Raw genomic sequence first — 18,892 nt, 5'->3', positions numbered from 1 at the left:
AACAAGAGGTGAAAACGCTCCTTCAAAAAGAGGCTATAGAACGGGTTCCCTCCTCCCAGTTTGGAGTCAGGTTATTACAGTCGATATTTCATCGTTCCAAAGAAGGATGGGGGGTTGCGTCCAATTTTAGACCTGCGCATATTGAATCGCTCGGTAGGGAAGCTAAAATTCAAGATGCTCACTATCAAGCAGATCGTGTCTCAAATCAGGTCCGAGGACTGGTTTGTCACGATAGATCTGAAGGACGCATACTTCCATGTGTCCATCCTTCCACAACACAGGAAGTTCCTGAGGTTCGCCTTCGGGGGCGAGGCGTACCAGTACAGGGTTCTTCCGTTTGGCCTAGCTTTATCTCCCCGCACTTTCACGAAATGCATGGATGCAGCACTAGTGCCTCTGAGGCTTCAGGGCATTCGTATTCTCAATTACATCGACGATTGGTTGATTTTAGCTCAGACCGAGCAGATGGCGGTTCGGCATCGAGATGTCGTCCTCGCTCATATCAGAAAGTTGGGGTTGAGGCTGAACGCAAAGAAAAGTGTATTATCTCCTTCCCAGGAGACCACTTTTCTGGGTGTCGTTTGGGATTCGGTATCGATGCGGGCGCGACTCTCTCCGACCCGCATCGCTTCGATTCTCTCAGCTGTGAAACAAGTGAAGCTAGGCCAGCTACTCACTGTCAAGCAGTTTCAGAGACTGTTGGGTCTGATGGCAGCAGCGTCCAACGTTATACCTTGCGGCCTGTTGTACATGAGACCGCTACAGTGGTGGCTCAGGACCAAGGGATTCTCCCCGAGGGGAAATCCGCTCCGCACGTTCAAAGTCACGCGGCGCTGCCTTCGTGCTCTGGTCATGTGGAGAGAAACTTGGTTCCTATCCAAAGGTCCTGTGCTGGGGGCTCTTTGTCGTCGCATAACGCTAACGACGGATGCTTCCCTCACAGGGTGGGGGGCGGTCATGAGTGGTCGCCCAGCCCAAGGTCTGTGGCAGGATCATCATCTTTCGTGGCACATAAATTGTCTAGAGATGTTGGCTGTGTTTCAGGCTCTGAAACACTTCCTAACAGACCTGAGAGGCCATCATGTGTTAGTTCAATCAGACAACACGTCGGTGGTCTCTTATATAAATCATCAGGGGGGCCTGCGGTCTCGCCGGCTTTACAAGTTGGCCCGTCAGATCCTCCTGTGGTCCCAAGGGAAGCTACTATCTCTGAGAGCAATGTATCTCCCTGGGTATTTGAATGTGGTAGCAGACTCCCTGTCGAGGCAGGGGCCGAGGCCAGGGGAATGGAGACTCCACCCCGAGGTGGTGGAGCTCCTTTGGTTGAGTTTCGGTCGCGCCGAGGTGGACCTATTCGCTTCCAAGGAGACCACTCATTGTCATCGGTGGTTCTCCATCACTCTTCCAGCCCCCCTGGGGTTGGATGCTATGGTGCAGCCGTGGCCGAGGTCACGTCTGTACGCCTTTCCCCCGATTGCTCTGTTACCAGGAGTTCTGGAGAGGGTCCGCCGGGACGGGGTCAGTCTACTACTAGTAGCCCCGTTCTGGCCGGCCCGAGTATGGTTTGCGGACCTGATTTCTCTCCTGGACGGTTCTCCTTTGGAGCTCCCGGTCAGGAGGGATCTACTCTCCCAGGCGGGGGGCACGATACTTCACCCCCGCCCAGAATTGTGGAAACTGTGGGCTTGGCCTCTGAGGGGGCCCAGCTCATAGACTCCGGTCTCTCAACCGAGGTTGTTGAGACCATTCTTAACTCCAGAGCTCCATCCACGAGGAAGCTTTATGCCTTGAAGTGGAAACTTTTCACTTCTTGGTGTGGAGAACACCTGCAGGACCCAGTTAACTGCCCAGTGGGTGCAGTGCTGGAATTCCTGCAGGAGCGCTTCTCCACAGGGTTATCCCCCTCCACACTAAAGGTGTATGTGGCGGCACTAGCTGCTTACCACGTCCCTTTCAGTGGAGTTTCTCTTGGGAGACACCCGCTTATAACTCGTTTCCTCCGTGGCACTTTGAGGCTGAGGCCAGCAGTTCGTACGAGGGTGCCGACTTGGGATCTGGCCATTGTATTAGAAGGTCTTTCCCTAGCTCCTTTTGAACCTATCGAAGAAGTTCCCGAGAAGTTTCTCACTTTTAAGACTATCTTTTTGCTTGCTATCTCTTCACTAAAAAGAATCGGAGATTTGCAGGCTCTGTCGGTTTCACCCTCGTGCCTGGAATTTGCACCTGGCATGGTTAAAGCTTTTCTGCATCCTAGACCAGGTTACGTTCCTAAGGTTCCTACTAATATTGTTAGACCTACGGTTCTGCAGGCTTTCTGTCCTCCTCCATTTATGTCATCGGACCAGGAGAAACTTAATTCACTCTGCCCTGTTAGGGCATTAGACGCTTATGTCCACAGAGCTGCCCTGTGGAGGAAATCAGAACAACTTTTTGTATGTTTCGGGCCACCCAGGAAAGGGTGTCCGGCGTCTAAACAGAGAATGAGCAAGTGGGTGGTTGAGGCTATCTCACTTGCTTATGAGTCGGCTGGCCAGCCTTCACCTTTGGTTGTCCGAGCTCACTCTACCAGGAGTATGGCTGCTTCTAAAGCTCTTTTTTCGGGGGTTTCCCTGAGTGATGTTTGTGATGCGGCTGGATGGTCTTCACCGCATACTTTTATTAAGTTCTATGACCTAGACTTAAGCTCTACCCCTGGGGCACAGGTGCTCTCGTCCTCTGTGCGCTAGTCTCACATGACGGTCATTTGGTCCTATGGCGACGTGGGTATTCGCGTTCCCGCAGCGTTTGACGCAGCTCGAAGTTCCCTTGAAAGGGAACGTCTCGGTTACGTATGTAACCCTAGTTCCCTGATAGGGAACGAGACGCTGCGTCGCTCCGCCATACTCCCGGCACTCCCGTTAGCGCTTCCTTCAAGCCTATCAGAAGCTAATGCGCTTGTGTTTTTGGGGTGCTTTATAGTTTCCTGGTCGATGACGTCACCCGCCTATGACGTTTCATCTCTCCATTGGGCTGATTCCATACGTGCTTCATGACGCACAACGCAGGGGCGTTCCCGCAGCGTTTGACGCAGCGTCTCGTTCCCTATCAGGGAACTAGGGTTACATACGTAACCGAGACGTTTTTTTGTGCATGTTTAGATAGATTATTTAGGTAAAGTCACAGAGTTTCATGCCCCTGAGATGAAGGTAACACTTTTAAAAAATGAAGGAAATGTCCAGTGGGACTTTGGGGTCAGCTGGTACCCCAAACACTGATTAAGAGTTAACATGTGTTTTGATATTTATTATACTCTTATTATTAATATGTTATTTACCCATAAACTTGTCTTTAGGAATCCATAAGTTATAGTAGCAAGAATAACTTTGTTAAACCTTTAGGGGCGGTTTCCCAGACAGGGTTTATATTAAGTCAGACTAGGCCTTAATCTACTTAATCATGTTTTAAAAACACAGATTAAGTACAGATTACTAACAAACAGACTTCCACATTTCTTTTCTTTTTATTCCAAAGCTGATGTGTGCAATGTTTTTTGCTTGCATTAAAATAATTGTCTCTTGTTTTTTTTTGTTTTTTTTATTGCAGTCTTTTTTGTTGCTTCCATTCATGCTTCTCAGTTCCATGCAATTTTAAGATTTTCTTGGTTCATTCCATATATTTGTCAGTTTGTTTTACAGTTTATTCAAATTGCTAGGACACTGAAAGTGGAATTTGAGGCTCACTCGGTGAAACCATTCACTCATGTACCCAATCTTTAGAGCAAGTCTGCAAAAATACAAGGACATTATATGCTTTGCACTCAGTTTGCATTTGAAAAACAAACCTTTTGCCAAAACTCTAAACGAGCCATCAGTAAGCTGGTGTGTGGTGGGTGTTCTGGCACAATATGGCTGCCATCGCATCATCCTAGATGCTGCACATTGGAGTCACTTTGGTGACTTTGGGTGTTCCTGTGCACCCAGGAACCCTGCATCTTCCCTTCTTGTAACACATTATTTACCATTGTGAGGTATTGTCCAATACATCCTTGAAGAGCAACAAAAAGAAAAACTAATTTTGTGAACATGTAAAGTAAAAAAAAAACTTCATAAAACCTGCCAAATGGCTTCTCTACACCTTCATACACACACAAATATTTTTTATATACAGTTCGTGTCAATTTAAATATGATTACTAAAGCAAATAATCTTGCTTTCTTCTCACACTATATGCTCCTGTGACCATGTGTCAGAAAAGGACGTCCCACCTTCAAATGGTGCTTGATAGTGACTCCCAAACATTATTGTACACAGCAAAATCCCCAGTGTTAAATTAACACTACTCAGTGTTTATATGTCCACACTCTCAGAGTGTTATAGTAACACTGAACCAGTGTTGAAGTGAATGAGATAATTAAGTGCTTAATTGAGTGATGATTGGTCATTATTGTTTACAAGTAGAGTCACTGAAGGAAAAAAATGGTAATTGGTATGTTACCATTATGGTGATCAGTGGTTGCTTTAGTTGGCATCTTGACCCTTAAGTCATTAAGTTTAGAGTTTGTTTGACTGCTGTACCTGAGTTATAGCAGTCATATAGAGGAAAGGTGATCTGATAGTGTTGGTTGAGTTTTTACATAATCATTTGACCTGAATGAATCACTTGTAGCGTTTATACGCCCGTATAAATATAACTTATTATTATTCATAACGGATTATGATCAATAAATAATAGTTTAATTATTTTCAGAATTTACTGTAGCAGAATCAATAGTATGATCATTTTATCAGTTAATCCAATGACCGGAACGCATAAAACAATTATTAATTCTAGGAAATATAATATCTTCCTGGCCAAGAAAGACTAATTCCCAGCTAACAGCTAAATTTAGAAATAATTCAAGGGTAAAAGCATAGGTAGCTTTAGATCGCAGTTTAAGACAATAAATCTGTAAGCACCCAATACAAGTAATGCTTCTCTTTTCAAATACAAACAATACTTTATTGATTATAAGACTAACACATAAAACTAATAGTAATAATAGTAATGGTAATAAAACTAACACACACACATGCACACGCATTCATACAAGTTGAAGAAAGAAAGAAAGAGAGTGAGGAAGAATGGGTTTTAGGAGTCAGATGGTGAGATCCCAAGTATCTATATGCACTTATAAGACACAACATGAACGAACCATCAATAATTAATTTCACCCTTTTGTTTCTTAGGTTACTAAATCTGTATAAAAATACACCAGTTCAGTTTAAGAGTCTGGAGGCAGTACTTGCTTGTTTGCGTTCCTTTTTTCCTCTTGGGATTCCCTTTCCTCGTAAAAGGGGGTTTCCCGAGCTAGTTCGTTGGCTGGTCTCTTCGTGTGCCTGGATAGATCTTGGACAGCCAGTCACGTGGTGTGTTGGCGCGGATGAATGAAAGTCTTTGAAGTTGGAAGCTGGTTTTGCAGTTCAAACGTTAAAACGAAACTTTGCAGCAAAACTTAACTTAGAACCGAGACTTTTAACGAGAAAATAAAACAAAGGAAAAGAAAGGAAGGTGAAACGAGTTAGATGGCTTGAATAAATCTGTTTGAACCCATGTTCTTCTGATCTTAATTTGGGTTCTTTGTCTCTACGCGTCTACATGGTTGCTATAACCATCGTCTGCTACACCCGACTTGTTGTTCTGCCGAGACCTTCTTCGAGAGAGAGCCCGCCCGACTTCTGTTCTATTCTTCTAGCGCATTATTCTACTAAAGTCTTCTTCCTTAACTCTGTTCGGGTTTGAGGTTTTAAACTCAAGTGTTTTGTCCCGCCTCCTGGAGGAATTTGGAATTCGGACAATAAGATACTATATGGCTATTTGAGAAGGGGGTCTTTTCTATCCCCCCCCCCCCCCCCCTTTCTCTCATCGTGAATCATGTGTTATCTGTGGTCTGCTTACTCATCAGCTCGAACAGAGGATTCAGTTTAGACATAATTTCCATTTTAAGAACATAAACATTTTTACACAGATTTCAATCAAGCCACCTTCTGAATTAATAATATATGAGCATTGTTATTGTCAACGGCCTATAACAAAACAGCGGTGACACTTCACGAACTGTAGTTCTCCTGAAATTCCCAAAACGATTAAAAGTCAGTCTATATCTAAATATATACTTTAACAGAAGTGTGATATTGACCTACCGTAGCTGCAGGCTCAGGTACCCAAAAGGACATCCCTTTAATGGTTCACCGAAGTCATTCACATCAAATCTCGTTACTAAAAAGACAACGCAGGCGAGTTGCCAGTCGACCAGTTGCTGAACTTTAACAACAATACAATCAATTAAAGTTGCGAGCAGCATTTAGCGGTGTTCAAGCAGTTAAGGCCGTTAAGCACAAAAGCATCAAAAGACATTAAGTTTTATTTAGCATTAATTTAAACACTGACATAATAGATGGAAAAGACCATTTACAGCCAATACAGGCAATGTACCATATGGAATATATGGTTTTAAAGCTTTTTAACAGTTATAGCGCCACCTATTGTCCGATCTCCATAAAATTTTGCATGTTTGTTAATGATGTTATTACACATATGCTCACCAATTTTTGTGAAGTTCTGAGTTTTTATTTATGATTTATAGGCTTTTGAGTGAATTTTGCCACGCTCATTTTCTAAATGACCCTGTTACAGTGAACCAAAGGGCAAAGTTCAACTTTTTTTCGATAATTATTGATCTAGAGGGTCCAGAGAATTGTCCTAGACTGGTCTGGTTCCGATCGGGCGAAAAACCTAGGACTAGTTTGCAAAAGTAGGTATTTAATATATTCGTGAATATTTAATGAACGGTTTGATTGACAGCAATGGTTCTAGAGGCAAATTTGTTCAATATGAGATCTATCAAATGATATGCATTTTGTGGAGATGTGTGCAACACCACGTGATTACAGAGCCGTAAAACTCGTTAGCGCCAACTAGTGCCCAATCGGGGTTATACTCTGATAGGTTCTCCCCAAAAGTGTGGCCTACCATCTGGCCGAGTTTCAAGTCTCTAGGCCTTACGGTTTGGGCTGCACGATGCGTTTTAGGGGATTTTTTTTTTCAAATAGCAATTACAATAGGTTTTCAGCACTTCGTGCTTGAACACCTAATAATAATGAGACCTTTTTGACAGTTATAGCGCCACCTATGGTCCGATCTCCATGAAACTTTGCATGCTTCTTCACCATGTTATGACACATATGCTCATCAATTTTTGTGAAGTTCTGACTTTTTATTCATGATTTATAGGCTATTGACTGTATTTTGCCACGCCCCTTTTCTAAATGACCCTGTTACAGCCACCCGATTGCAAAATTTCAACTTTTTTTTTGATAATTATTGCTCTAGAGAGTCCAGAGAATAGGCCTAGACTGGTTTTATTCCGATCGGGCGAAAAACCAGGGACTAGTTCGAAAAAGTAGGTTTTGGACAAAATCCGACATAACTACCGACATAACTTTTTTGACATAAGCTTAAATTTCCGTTTTTCCGGTAGGATCTTAGCCAGCGTCTTTAGTTCCGCATAGCGCGAAGTGTATAGCGGCAAAACTTTAATAAAATTCATTTTCTCAGAAACGGAGACAACGATTTTAGAAACTGATTCGCTAGTCGGATTTCGCACGATATGAGAGAATACTCACCCTCAAAGTTGTCGATGTAGGTCGAAAAATATAATTTAAAGCCCTTCTCTTTCTTACTCTTATGTGTGACAGCTAACTGCCTCACAGTGTTGCTAACATCATTCACGTTAACCGCAGGAAGTTTTTGTAAACAGCGAGTGTAATTTGCCATTATCTCCACCTAATGCAAAACTGGCTTCTAACGCAGCACCGGATGTAACTGGGCGGGCTGAGACAAAACGCGGAAGCGATCGTGCATAGAGCCTATTGGGCTTCTAGCTCATTATGCCACACTACTCTAAAAGTAGCTGCAGGATGCGAGTTATTCTTAACTACAATAAAAGTATAACTCGATTTCAGACGCATTCTGAGTGACAATGTCATTCAATTTTATCCAAGGAATACAAGTGCAAGAGGAAATACATTAAATTAAATCTTAAGTCCATGTACAACTCTAAATTGTAAGGAACTTATATCTTTGATTTCATAGTAACACTTTACAATATACAATATTATATAACAATTTACATTTGTTACTGTAGGCTATATCTTAGTTAATACTACAACTGTTAATTGTTTATTCATGTTATGTCACAGTTAGTGCATTAACTAATGATAACAAATACGACTTTTGATTTTAATGTGAAATTAATGAAATTAATATGAACTAAGATTAATAAATGCTGTTGAAGTGCAGTTCATTATTAGCTAATTTTAACTAATGAAACCTTATTGTAAAGTGTTAATGATTCATGATAGCTAATACTGTCTTTCATACATATAATACATACATTAAATTTACATAATTACCTTCTTGATTCTCACTGTTTTGTTTGGTAAAGTAAATAATATTTAGTAATATTATCATAATTTCCCTATTTTCATTTGATGTGTTATGCAATCTAATAATTGTATCAACATATTTTCTTAGAGTGCCAAGGAAAGAAAGAATAAAAACAAAACAAATCAAGAAGTATTTTTTTTTTTTATTTAGTGCCGTTCTTGGTCCCTCCGCCCCTGCCCCTGAGGAGGCCTGTGCACGCCACTGCATAAGACCTTATCAATTATTTATGATACGGTAAACACGAAAGCTCAAATCTGCTTGCATGACACGCTAGAACCAATTAAGTTTAGGTCTCATCATTTTTGCACTTTCAAACACACATATATTCATTGAATTTGAATGAATAAAGAATAAAAAAAAATTTAAATATTAATTTTAGTATAAGTGATAGTAAAATGAAAGGCGTATTAGTGCCGCTGTGGCGACCCCTAGAGGAGAAAGGAGAGAGAGAGAGAGAGAGAGAGAGAGAGAGAGAGAGAGAGAGAGAGAGAGAGAGAGAGAGAGAGAGAGAGAGAGAGAGAGAGTGAGAGAGAGAGAGCAGTAATATGAATATTACAATTAACCCACATGTGTCAACATTCATTAGGTAATCCGACCTAACAGTATTATAGCATTTATTAATCTATATCAATCAGCAATTAAATGACCAAAAAAATATATGTACTAATGCATGTTTAGCATGTTATGCAATGCACTAAACTAATATGAACCCAAACAGTAACCAAACCAAGATGAATAAATGCAATAAATGTTGATAATTCTCTGTTGATGCATGATAGCTAGGTCACTGAATCACAAAAACCTTGGATTTGTTCAGATATGCATAACTCTTTTTCTGTGGCTTGTTTGGAACTACCGTCATTGGAGAAATAGAGCGAAAACAGAGAATGTTTACAATTTTATGTCTAAAATGTCAAATCACAATATTCACTCTTTGTTTACTGAACTGAAATATTCTGGAAATATTTTTGAATATCATATGTTATAAATGTAAAATACGGCCATTTTTTCCACCACATCTTGAATTTTGAGTGTATATTAATTCTGCTGGCATTTTGCCCCCGAACCCCCTGATAACATCTGACCCTGCTTCAAGAGAAACATAAAATACGACAAAACATCATTAACAGTTTTCTATGTTGTTTTTCGTCATTGGAAAGAGTGACATATTTGGCTTTAAAGCGTGATTTGAAAGAAACTGTGGCAAATGTTTGTGCGAATGAATGTACGTTATACAAAACATATGCCATCATTAATTATCATTTGAATCTATTGACAGTCTTAAGCTACATTTGAAAACATAATTTTGTATAAAGAGGGATGCTGTTTTGACCACTATTCTCTCTAGATTTAACGTTAGTCAAATTAACTATAACAAACAGGTTAAACAAGCCATAGCTTACTTTTAGACGTGGTGAATGAAGTTCGAGGTTGTGATGGTCGTGTCCGATATCCCTCGCCAGTTATCATGCATACAGCAAATCTTCTTGTATGAATATGGTCAATTTCTAGTGTTTATATCCAAAAAGAAACGATGGAGATGTTATTTTATTTAGCGCGCTTACTGTGATGTATGTTTTTTCTGGGCTTGTGCAGCGTCATACAACCGCGCAGAATCTGATGACTGGCGTAAATGCTTACATTGATACAATTGATGTTGCTATGATTTATATAAACATTTATATAAAGTCATTCTCGAGTCATACAGTTCAAGTCAAGTCAAGTTTAGATTAATTGGATTTCAAGTCAAACTCAAGTCATTTTCTTAATTTAGTCAAGCAAGTCTCAAGTCCTTAAATTTGCGACTCGAGTCAAGTCATGTGTCCCCCATCTTTGCAAAATAGCATAAAGTCTGCTATGGGCTTGGAACAGACACAGTGCACAAATCCTCTCAGAATATCCCAGTTTTACAGTGGCTTTTATCCAGTCTCTCAATTACTGCAGCAAGACACAGATGTTTATCATTATGCACTTGACCTACTTACTCACTGCTCGTCTCCAGTCTCTTGCCTTGTCCAAATACCCAAACTTGTGCTCTTGGCCACTTGAGAGCGCGTGCAAACGACATAAAGTAAATGCGTTATACTGTCCCATGTCTCAAAAATGCCAAAGGGCAATGCCCTTAATGCACACTAAACCCACCCTACCTCGAATACCACTTCAGAGTGGTATTTAAGGCTAAGTGTATCCCATCATGCATTATGTTCAGGAACTCATGTGCCCTGAAATCGCGATATGTCGAGGAAAATATTCCACTGTAATTTAAATTAATTAGATACATATAATTTGGCAGTATAAACAAAGTGTTGCACATTTTATTGGTGCAAAGATGAGTATGATATGTGTAGGCAATTTGATATTTATGATATTTATGATATGAGTATGATATGTGTAGGCAATTTGATATTTTTGATAATATGATATTTTGTACAACATTTGCAACTCTTTTTATCACTTAATTGTAAGCACCACAATTTTAAATTTGTGTCTTCTGTTAGTTACATAGCGACTACTGAACAGACATGTAGAAGTGTATTTTAAAATGCAAATTGTTAAAAGTATAATAAATAAAAGCTCTGTAAACACTTGGGCCAAATAGAGGAAATACGTCGTGCAAGTAGACAAGTGGTCAAGTGCAAAGACTGCAAGTGTGGGTATTTGGACAAGGCAGATATATCCCACTGTAGGCTTCACTGAACCCCCCCCGACACATATATAATATATTGGATGAAACATTTAATGCAATGAGAATATGAAAATCTTAATATGTAACAATGAGACCAAAATGACAAGACTTTAAGTTAAAAAATAAGCCAATGTACATTTGTTGTAGGTGTTGATAGTGACATCACTCAGAATGGCTCGTCCTCTTCCTCTGATCGTCCTTCTCATGATTCACGGTTAGTCAATGCAACACTTCAGAAACACTCAAGATAAATTGGATTCTGCATTTTCTATGCACATGCTGCTGTTAAATTGTTCATGATCAATTCTGTGTTTCAGGGGTTTCTAGTGATGGTTGGAATGTGAGTTACAGTCCTTCACACATCTGTGCACTAAAGGACTCAACAGTGATAATGAGATGCACTTATAAATACCCTACTGGACATCAGATCGAGAAAGTGTTCTGGAGCAAAACACTGGTAAAAGATCATGAAGAGTTTCCAGATCTGTCTGAGGATCCTGAATACAGTCAGAGGCTTCAGTATCTGGGAGATAAACAGCAGAACTGCACCGTCAGACTGAGTCATGTGACACTGAAGGATTCACACATGTACTATTTCAGATTCACAACTGATAAACCTGATGGAAAATGGATTGGTAAACCAGGAGTGACTCTTAATGTCACAGGTGACTTTGGTGAGGTTTATCTCTTCTTCTGTGCATTATGTTGAATAATAATCAGTGTATGACAGCAGCACTAGATATAATGTGTGTGTTGTGCTCAGATCTTCAGGTGGAGTCTCCTGAGAGAGTGACAGAGGGAGATTCAGTCAGTCTGACATGTAAAAGCAGCTGCGCTCTGACTGACAGAGCAACATTCATCTGGTACAGAAACTCACAGCCATTAACTAAGAGAAGAGACAGAAACAATGAACTCCTGCTGCAGTCAGTCAGAAGAGAGGATTCAGGCAGATATCGCTGTGCTGTAGACGGACACACTCACATCTCTCCTGCTGTTCAGATCAATGTCATGTGTGAGTACAGATTCATTTAGTCTTTTAAAAAACTAAAGATTGAGTTAGAAAAATATGATTTGAGGTTTTAATTTGTGTCCATTTTAGACCCGCCAAAAAGCGTCTCAGTGTCCATCAGTCCATCTGGTGTAATAGTGGAGGGAGATTCAGTGACTCTGAACTGCATCAGTGACTCAAACCCTCCTGCAGAAATCAGCTGGTTTAAAGGAGGAACGATTGTAGGATCTGGAAGAATCTACAGCATCTCAAAGATCAGCTCTGATGACAGTGGAGAATACAAGTGCAAGTCCAACAATACACATGGAGAGAAATACTCCGATGCTGTGACTTTAAACATCATGTGTGAGTTAATGATGGTTCGGTAAATCTGACATTAAATCATCCGAACATTGTCTGTGATGTTAATTGTTTTGTGTTTTCTGCTTTAGACCCGCCAAAGAATGTCTTAGTGTCTGTCTCTGGTGAAATAGTGGAGGGAGATTCAGTGACTCTGAAGTGCATCAGTGACTCAAACCCTCCTGCTCTGAACTTCAGCTGGTTTAAGGAGAATGAAACCTCAGCTGTTGGATCTGGACAGAGTTTCAGTGCACTACAGAGTGGACGCTTCTACTGTCAGGCTCACAATCAACATGGATCTCAGAGATCAGACGCTGTAACTGTCACTGTTAAAGGTAAAGCAGCTCATATGCTTATATTACTCTTTCTAAAGTGATTCAAATGAATCATTTCAGATATTTTACTCTTTTGTCTCAGTTGCAGGACGTCTGGTGATATTATACACATCCATTGGAGGGGTTTGTGGAGCTGCAGTGATCATCACGATGTTAGTGATTTGGTAAGATGTGTGTCTGTGTTACTCTGTGTGTGTGTATAATTGACTGAGTTATAAAGTTGTGAATACAGTGAGACGTCATGATGAACGAGAACTAAGGCAAAATTTCCCATCCTATCTTTCCACACTGACAGCTACTCAGTTATTGATCAGTTATAGATAAATCTGTGTATTAAACATCAAATAGGTTCTAATTGGTTGTCATTGTATAAAATCATTGTCTTTAAAGGAGAAGCTGGTGTTTGAAAAAGAGAAATTGCACACAGGAGTCTCAGGTGAGAAAAAAATGATTTGGTTTTCAGAAGTTTACTGATCAGGTAAATTAATTCATTTGTAACTAAAAGTGAAAGTCTGAATTAGTGACTTTTTCTAGTGAGTTGTATAGACATTATTTATTTTCTCTCTATTCTGTTTTCTTTTTAATGGTAAAGATGAATCTGTCCAAACCTGATCATGACAGACACCACGCTTATGATGTTGAATTGAATGATCCTGTGTATGAGAATATAACGGTAAGTGCTTCCTACAAAAGACTAAACTCTCTTCACCTTTATCCAAAAGGAATTAAATGCTTAAAATCAGTGTGAAAATATCTATATTGACAAAGTATATGGACATTTAAATAACACTCTCTATTCATAAAGACTGCTCAACTTGATGATTGTAGCCCCGAACTGGACTCGTCTCTGTATGAAAATCTTCCAGTAAGTAAGAATACCCACTAGATAGAGACAAAACCCAATCTATTAGCCTTTACTTATGACAAATGTTGTTGATGCTTTTATATTCAAATATTTCATTATTAATGTTTTCACTTTCCTCTTCTTATTCAGCCTAACAAGAGGCTGTAATGTTTTGGACACAGTAAATATTACAGCCTTTATGCATCTCTTTGTGGGAGGAGCCTTGAATGATTGACAGGAGTGTCATGATGACGTGTGACTGAAGTAAATAAGGGATCATTTTATAGATGGATGTGTGATAATGAAAGTAAACGGTTAATGAATTTATGTAAAACTGTGTAATCACTAGCTTGTGTGTTTCTCTTTATGCTTTTTATCATGTATGAATCTTACTTCATTGAGATTATTAATGTTTTTGACCGTGAGTATCGGTATTGTTCATGTTTCCAATAAAAGGCTCTAGTGTAAAATTCCACACTTTTCTGTCATTCAAGAAATCAAGAATAACAGCATAACAAATATTGAAGACCATTACACTTAGAGATTGCTAGAGAGGAAAAAATAGATCAAACTACATAAGATTATTAATATAAGGATTACTGCACAAAATTCGAAACAACAACATTTCTATAAAGAAGTCCCTAATATATAACAACTTACATTTCAACTTATTCCGTCTACGACGATGTGAGTTGTGAGTGACTAACTGAAACACAGACCACTCAAGCTCTTCTTCGGGTTTTCAGTCTCCCGCTCTGAGCGATACATCGGCCAGCATGAGAAAACATGGGCGATAATAACAATAACTTTATTTTCTATAGTGCCTTTAAAGCAGCTTCTCCAAATGCTACAGTATACGAAAATACAAGTAAAGTAATAAACAAAATACAAAAGAAATCAAACAAAAAAGCAGAGGTAGATAGGTAGAACTAGAAACCAGCAATGATTACCACAATCAACAATAACCTAACTTTCCTAACCTAACAAACAGTTTTTAAAAGCGTTTTAAAAAGTCCAAGCAATTCGCTTTTCTGCAAAAGAATAGCATGGGGTGCAATTTTGCATTTTCTCTGAGATATAAAAAAAGAAGTCTTAACAACGTTTTGTACACGAGGGTAAATGTCAATGGGGAATCAAAGATCACTCCTAGATTCCTTATTCTCTTCTGGAACTCAAGTACAGAACCATCAGAACCACAGAACCAATCAAACAGGCATCTATAAAAGTCATAAAAAACAATTGAAAACCAGATTGAAGTTGCTCAAAAAGATTACTAACAGAAAGATGATCATGCAACTGTAAACCTAACTCATTCTAAAATTTTAGCCAGGAAAGGAAGATTTGACATAGGTCGATTTGTTATTTAAATCATCCAAATCTAAATTTCGCTTCTTGACTACGGGACTAACAGCAGCACTTTTTTATGCAGCTGTGACAACAGCAGTACTTAAGGATTTATTAATTATGTTAAGCACTGCAGGGCACAAATGCTCAAAACAAGACTTAAACAAACCAATATGAAGGGGATCAATATGCAAGTAGTAGCTTTCAAATCTGAACTGTAACAAGTGAGGCAAAATCAGGTTGCACAAAATTTTGAAAACAGGGTACCCGAAAAACTTGCCGCACTAGCATTAGAACTAAAGGAGAGAAAGGTTGCTGTTATACCAAGCAGCAGAGCGGGAATACTTGATTTCACGGACCTTGCGAGGAGCAGATAAATCCAGGTTAATAGTCAGCGCATTATTTAGCTATGAAATGTCATCATCCAAGGACGTTGAGCCCAATTCAGTAAGAGATGAGACAACAATAATGATCTTGGTGAAATAGCTTCGGTATTTAATACTTATGTTACCGCATCAGTGCAGAATTTATCTGACACTTTTAAGAATTAAAAATATAGCAACACCAGATTAAAACAAGACCATTTTTAAGATAACTAAAGTTCCTGAAAACAAAATGTGTAAGACATTAAGCATTTTAAAGTTCTCAAAGGCAAAATATACATTTAAGTGGGATTCAACATTTCTAAAGAACAATATTCACTCCCTCAGCACCCCCATTGCACACCTAGTTAATTTATCGATAAAGCAATCAATTTTTCCAACTGCTTGGAAAAATGCAGTGTTAGTTCCGATTTGCAAGGCAGGGGAACCTACTGATGTAGCTAACTATGGACACATCAGCATTTTGCCGTAACATCAAAGATTGCAGAAAAAGTGGTAACTGAGCAGTTAACCGATTTTCTAAATTCTGGACAAACACTTCATCCAATGCAATTTGGTTTTAGAAAAAAATTACTTGACAGAAATGGCTACCTGCTATTTTGTTGAAAAAATCAAATCAAAACTAGACAGTGGGAGTGCTGTAGGAGCAGTTTTTCTGGACTTTCGATACAGTAAATCATAATGTTCTTCTTTCTAAGTTGTCAAATTTTAATTTTTCTGATGCTGCTATGAACTGGATGGAGTCCTATCTTACCATGAGAAGACAAAGTACCAGAGTTGGGAATAAAATGTCATCATTCAGTAGCTGTTCTGTTGGTGTCCCGCAAGGCTTAGTCTTAGGCCCTTTGTTATTCAGTCTATATGTTAATGATTTACCGCAAGCATGTCCTCAAGTTGACACCCAAATGTATGCAGATGACACGGTCATTCTGGCGCATGGAAGAGACAGATACCAAGTGGCAACCAAATTAACAGCAGCAATGGCAAAAATTGCCACATGGCTCTCTGAGTCTTGCATGACACTAAACGTCAGTAAAACTGTGTATGTATTTTTATATAAGGAAAAATGAAAATCAGCCAGATGTCGTTGTAAATGGGGAAAAAATCCAGATTGTGTCACACTTTTCATATCTGAGAGTTATTCTTGATTCAAAGTTGTCTTTTAAGAAACATATAAAGAAGGTGTGTAATACTGTTAAATTTAATTTAAGAAATTTTAGACAAATTCGCAATCAGTTACCTTTAGATGCTCCCAAATTGTATATGCATTCAATGATTGTCTCACACTTTACATACTGCATCACAAGTTGGTCACAAACTGGAAAAACAATATTTGCTCCACTACAAACGCTATATAAACAAACTCTCAAAGTATTAGATAAAAAGCCATCAGGTTATCACTACTGCAATATCATTCAAAAGCATAAACTCTTGACTAAACATTGCTGAAAATTGTATGTGCCTTGCCAATGTTTGTTTAGTGTACAGAGTAATTAATAATCTGGCTGCGCCCCCATTAAAGGAGTTCACAATATTGCTCTCAGATAGTCGGAGAACAACCAGGGCGACCAGTAGAGGTCACTGTGCCGTACAGCGCAGACGTACTAAGTTTGGCAGATCAGCCTTCTCTATCAGAGCCTCTAAGTACTGGAACTGGAAGATTAGAGACATTAGTACATTTACTTGTTTTAAATATGAAGTAAAATTATGGCTAAAATCTAAACAAGCATGTGCCCATTAATCATAAACTCAAAAAACTCATTTTTGTAGTATCCTAATATTGTTTTGTTGTGTTTATTAATATTGCATTTTATTTTGTTTTGTTGTTCTGTTTTATTGTGTTTTTTTTAAAAAAAAGTGAAACTTTGTTGTCTAAGAGGCTACTTGCGTGATGACGTCTTATGGTATATTTATATGGTTTGTTGGATTGTTAATTGTACGTTACCTTTTCCTGCCCAGGGACTACAGATGAAATTTAGCTTGTAGCTAATTCTGGCATGGCTGAGTGCCATACACTGTCCCTGTTAAATAAATAAATAAATAAAATAAAATATAAAATAAAAATAAACAAAAGTTGCATATACTGTCTGATCAGTTGATTTCCACATTTAAACAAGCATTTACAGCAGCAAACTATGGGATACAGATTTTATTTTTGACATGGCGTTCCTCACAAAAATGACTGCGCATCTGAATTATCTGAGCACACAGTTACAAGGTCCGTCTCAGACTGTTACAGACCTCTATGCACATACGAACACTTTCCAACGTAAACTTAACCTTTTTCACAACGGATTTTCATCCAATCCGGTATATTTGACACACTTCTCTGCCTGCGAGGAGATGTGCAAAGATGCTCCAAAATGCAAGATGTGTTTTGCCAAGTACAGAGAAGAAATTGAACGTCTACAAGAGCAGTTCAGAATTCACTTCCAGGTCTTTCACGTCATGCAGCCTCGCATATGTCAGGGTGTTGTAAATTACCTTAGAGTTGTGCTGTTCTATCCAGCCCACTAGGGGGACTCAATGAGTACTGAATGCACAAGTTACACATGAGTAAGTGTGTTCCTGATGTGAACAAGCTGAATACAGTGTTGATCCATGCAGCTCTTCAAAAAAAACTCAAGAGATGAATAATGCCGTCTTGTAAATGCATACTAGAAAGTATGGACCTCTTCACAGACCCTCTAAATGTGGCTGTCAGTGAGCAGCCTGAAGAGATGCAGCTAAAACACTGGTTACACCAGTTGTAAGTTTGCAGCTAGAAACTTATATTGTGAGCCTTCGATCCCTCCATTACCATTACTGCAAGTTTAGAGGTGAGTATTATTGCTAGTATTAATTTAACATGTATGCAGCTTAATAGGCCTTCAGTCTAGTTTATTGCTAGTAAATCGTATTTCATGCATGTAGGTAGGGCTGGGCGATATGGGCAAAAAAATTATCCCGATTTTTTTTATAAATATCAGTCGATATTGATAATTATAACGATAATGTCAAATCTTTATTTCAAGTTTAAAGGCATATTTTTTGCTCCTAAGGGAAAGTTGTAGAAACCAGAGCATTAATTGTGGTCTTAAACTACTCTTTATTGTCAGAACATATCATGACAAACAAACCCAGCAGGCACAGTACGTCAATGTGACGTCAGGAAGATGTTGGACTCCAACTAATCCAACGTCAGCCAGACGTCATATTTTGGTTGAAAATGAAAGTCAGGTTGACATCTAAACCCAACGTTTGTTTGGCGTCAAGCTCCAACGTCAGACAGATGTTGAATTTTGGCTGGAATAAGCACTGCAAAAAAATGTGACATGCATGGCAGCACAATAAATCTGTGAAGATCTCACCAGAAGAGGAGTAAACAACTCAAACAGCATTACCAGCTTCACTTAATACTAACCAGACTGACTTTATTTCACTTCCGGTTTAATGAAATCAATAGTGGTATTTTAAAGTCACCATGATGGTGGTTAGCGTTTGCTTTAG

General features: G+C 39.1%; 2 protein-coding genes across 2 annotated transcripts in view; one reads left to right on the top strand and one right to left on the bottom strand.

The window, feature by feature from the left end:
- The window catches only part of LOC143710429 (B-cell receptor CD22-like), a 25,783-nt gene extending 11,634 nt beyond the window's left edge, over positions 1 to 14,149 (top strand). Inside the window, exons 2-11 of the mRNA XM_077201383.1 lie at positions 11,297 to 11,363; positions 11,467 to 11,823; positions 11,913 to 12,161; positions 12,249 to 12,503; positions 12,590 to 12,832; positions 12,915 to 12,996; positions 13,223 to 13,268; positions 13,425 to 13,505; positions 13,638 to 13,697; positions 13,827 to 14,149. Of these exons, the coding sequence (XP_077057498.1) occupies positions 11,321 to 11,363; positions 11,467 to 11,823; positions 11,913 to 12,161; positions 12,249 to 12,503; positions 12,590 to 12,832; positions 12,915 to 12,996; positions 13,223 to 13,268; positions 13,425 to 13,505; positions 13,638 to 13,697; positions 13,827 to 13,844 (1,434 nt within the window). The 5' untranslated portion in view covers positions 11,297 to 11,320 and the 3' untranslated portion in view covers positions 13,845 to 14,149. The remainder of the gene's footprint in view (positions 1 to 11,296; positions 11,364 to 11,466; positions 11,824 to 11,912; positions 12,162 to 12,248; positions 12,504 to 12,589; positions 12,833 to 12,914; positions 12,997 to 13,222; positions 13,269 to 13,424; positions 13,506 to 13,637; positions 13,698 to 13,826) is intronic.
- The window catches only part of LOC143710510 (B-cell receptor CD22-like), a 773,497-nt gene that overhangs the window by 438,630 nt on the left and 315,975 nt on the right, over positions 1 to 18,892 (bottom strand). The gene's annotated exons all lie outside the window — the stretch shown is intronic.

This window comes from Siphateles boraxobius, unplaced genomic scaffold (genome assembly GCF_051911475.1).
Source record: "Siphateles boraxobius isolate OS27281-9 unplaced genomic scaffold, OSU_SipBor_1 47, whole genome shotgun sequence".
Classification (NCBI taxonomy): Eukaryota; Metazoa; Chordata; class Actinopteri; order Cypriniformes; family Leuciscidae; genus Siphateles; species Siphateles boraxobius.
The sequence above is the reverse complement of the archived record's forward strand: the minus strand, read 5'-3'. Positions and strand labels throughout refer to the sequence as shown.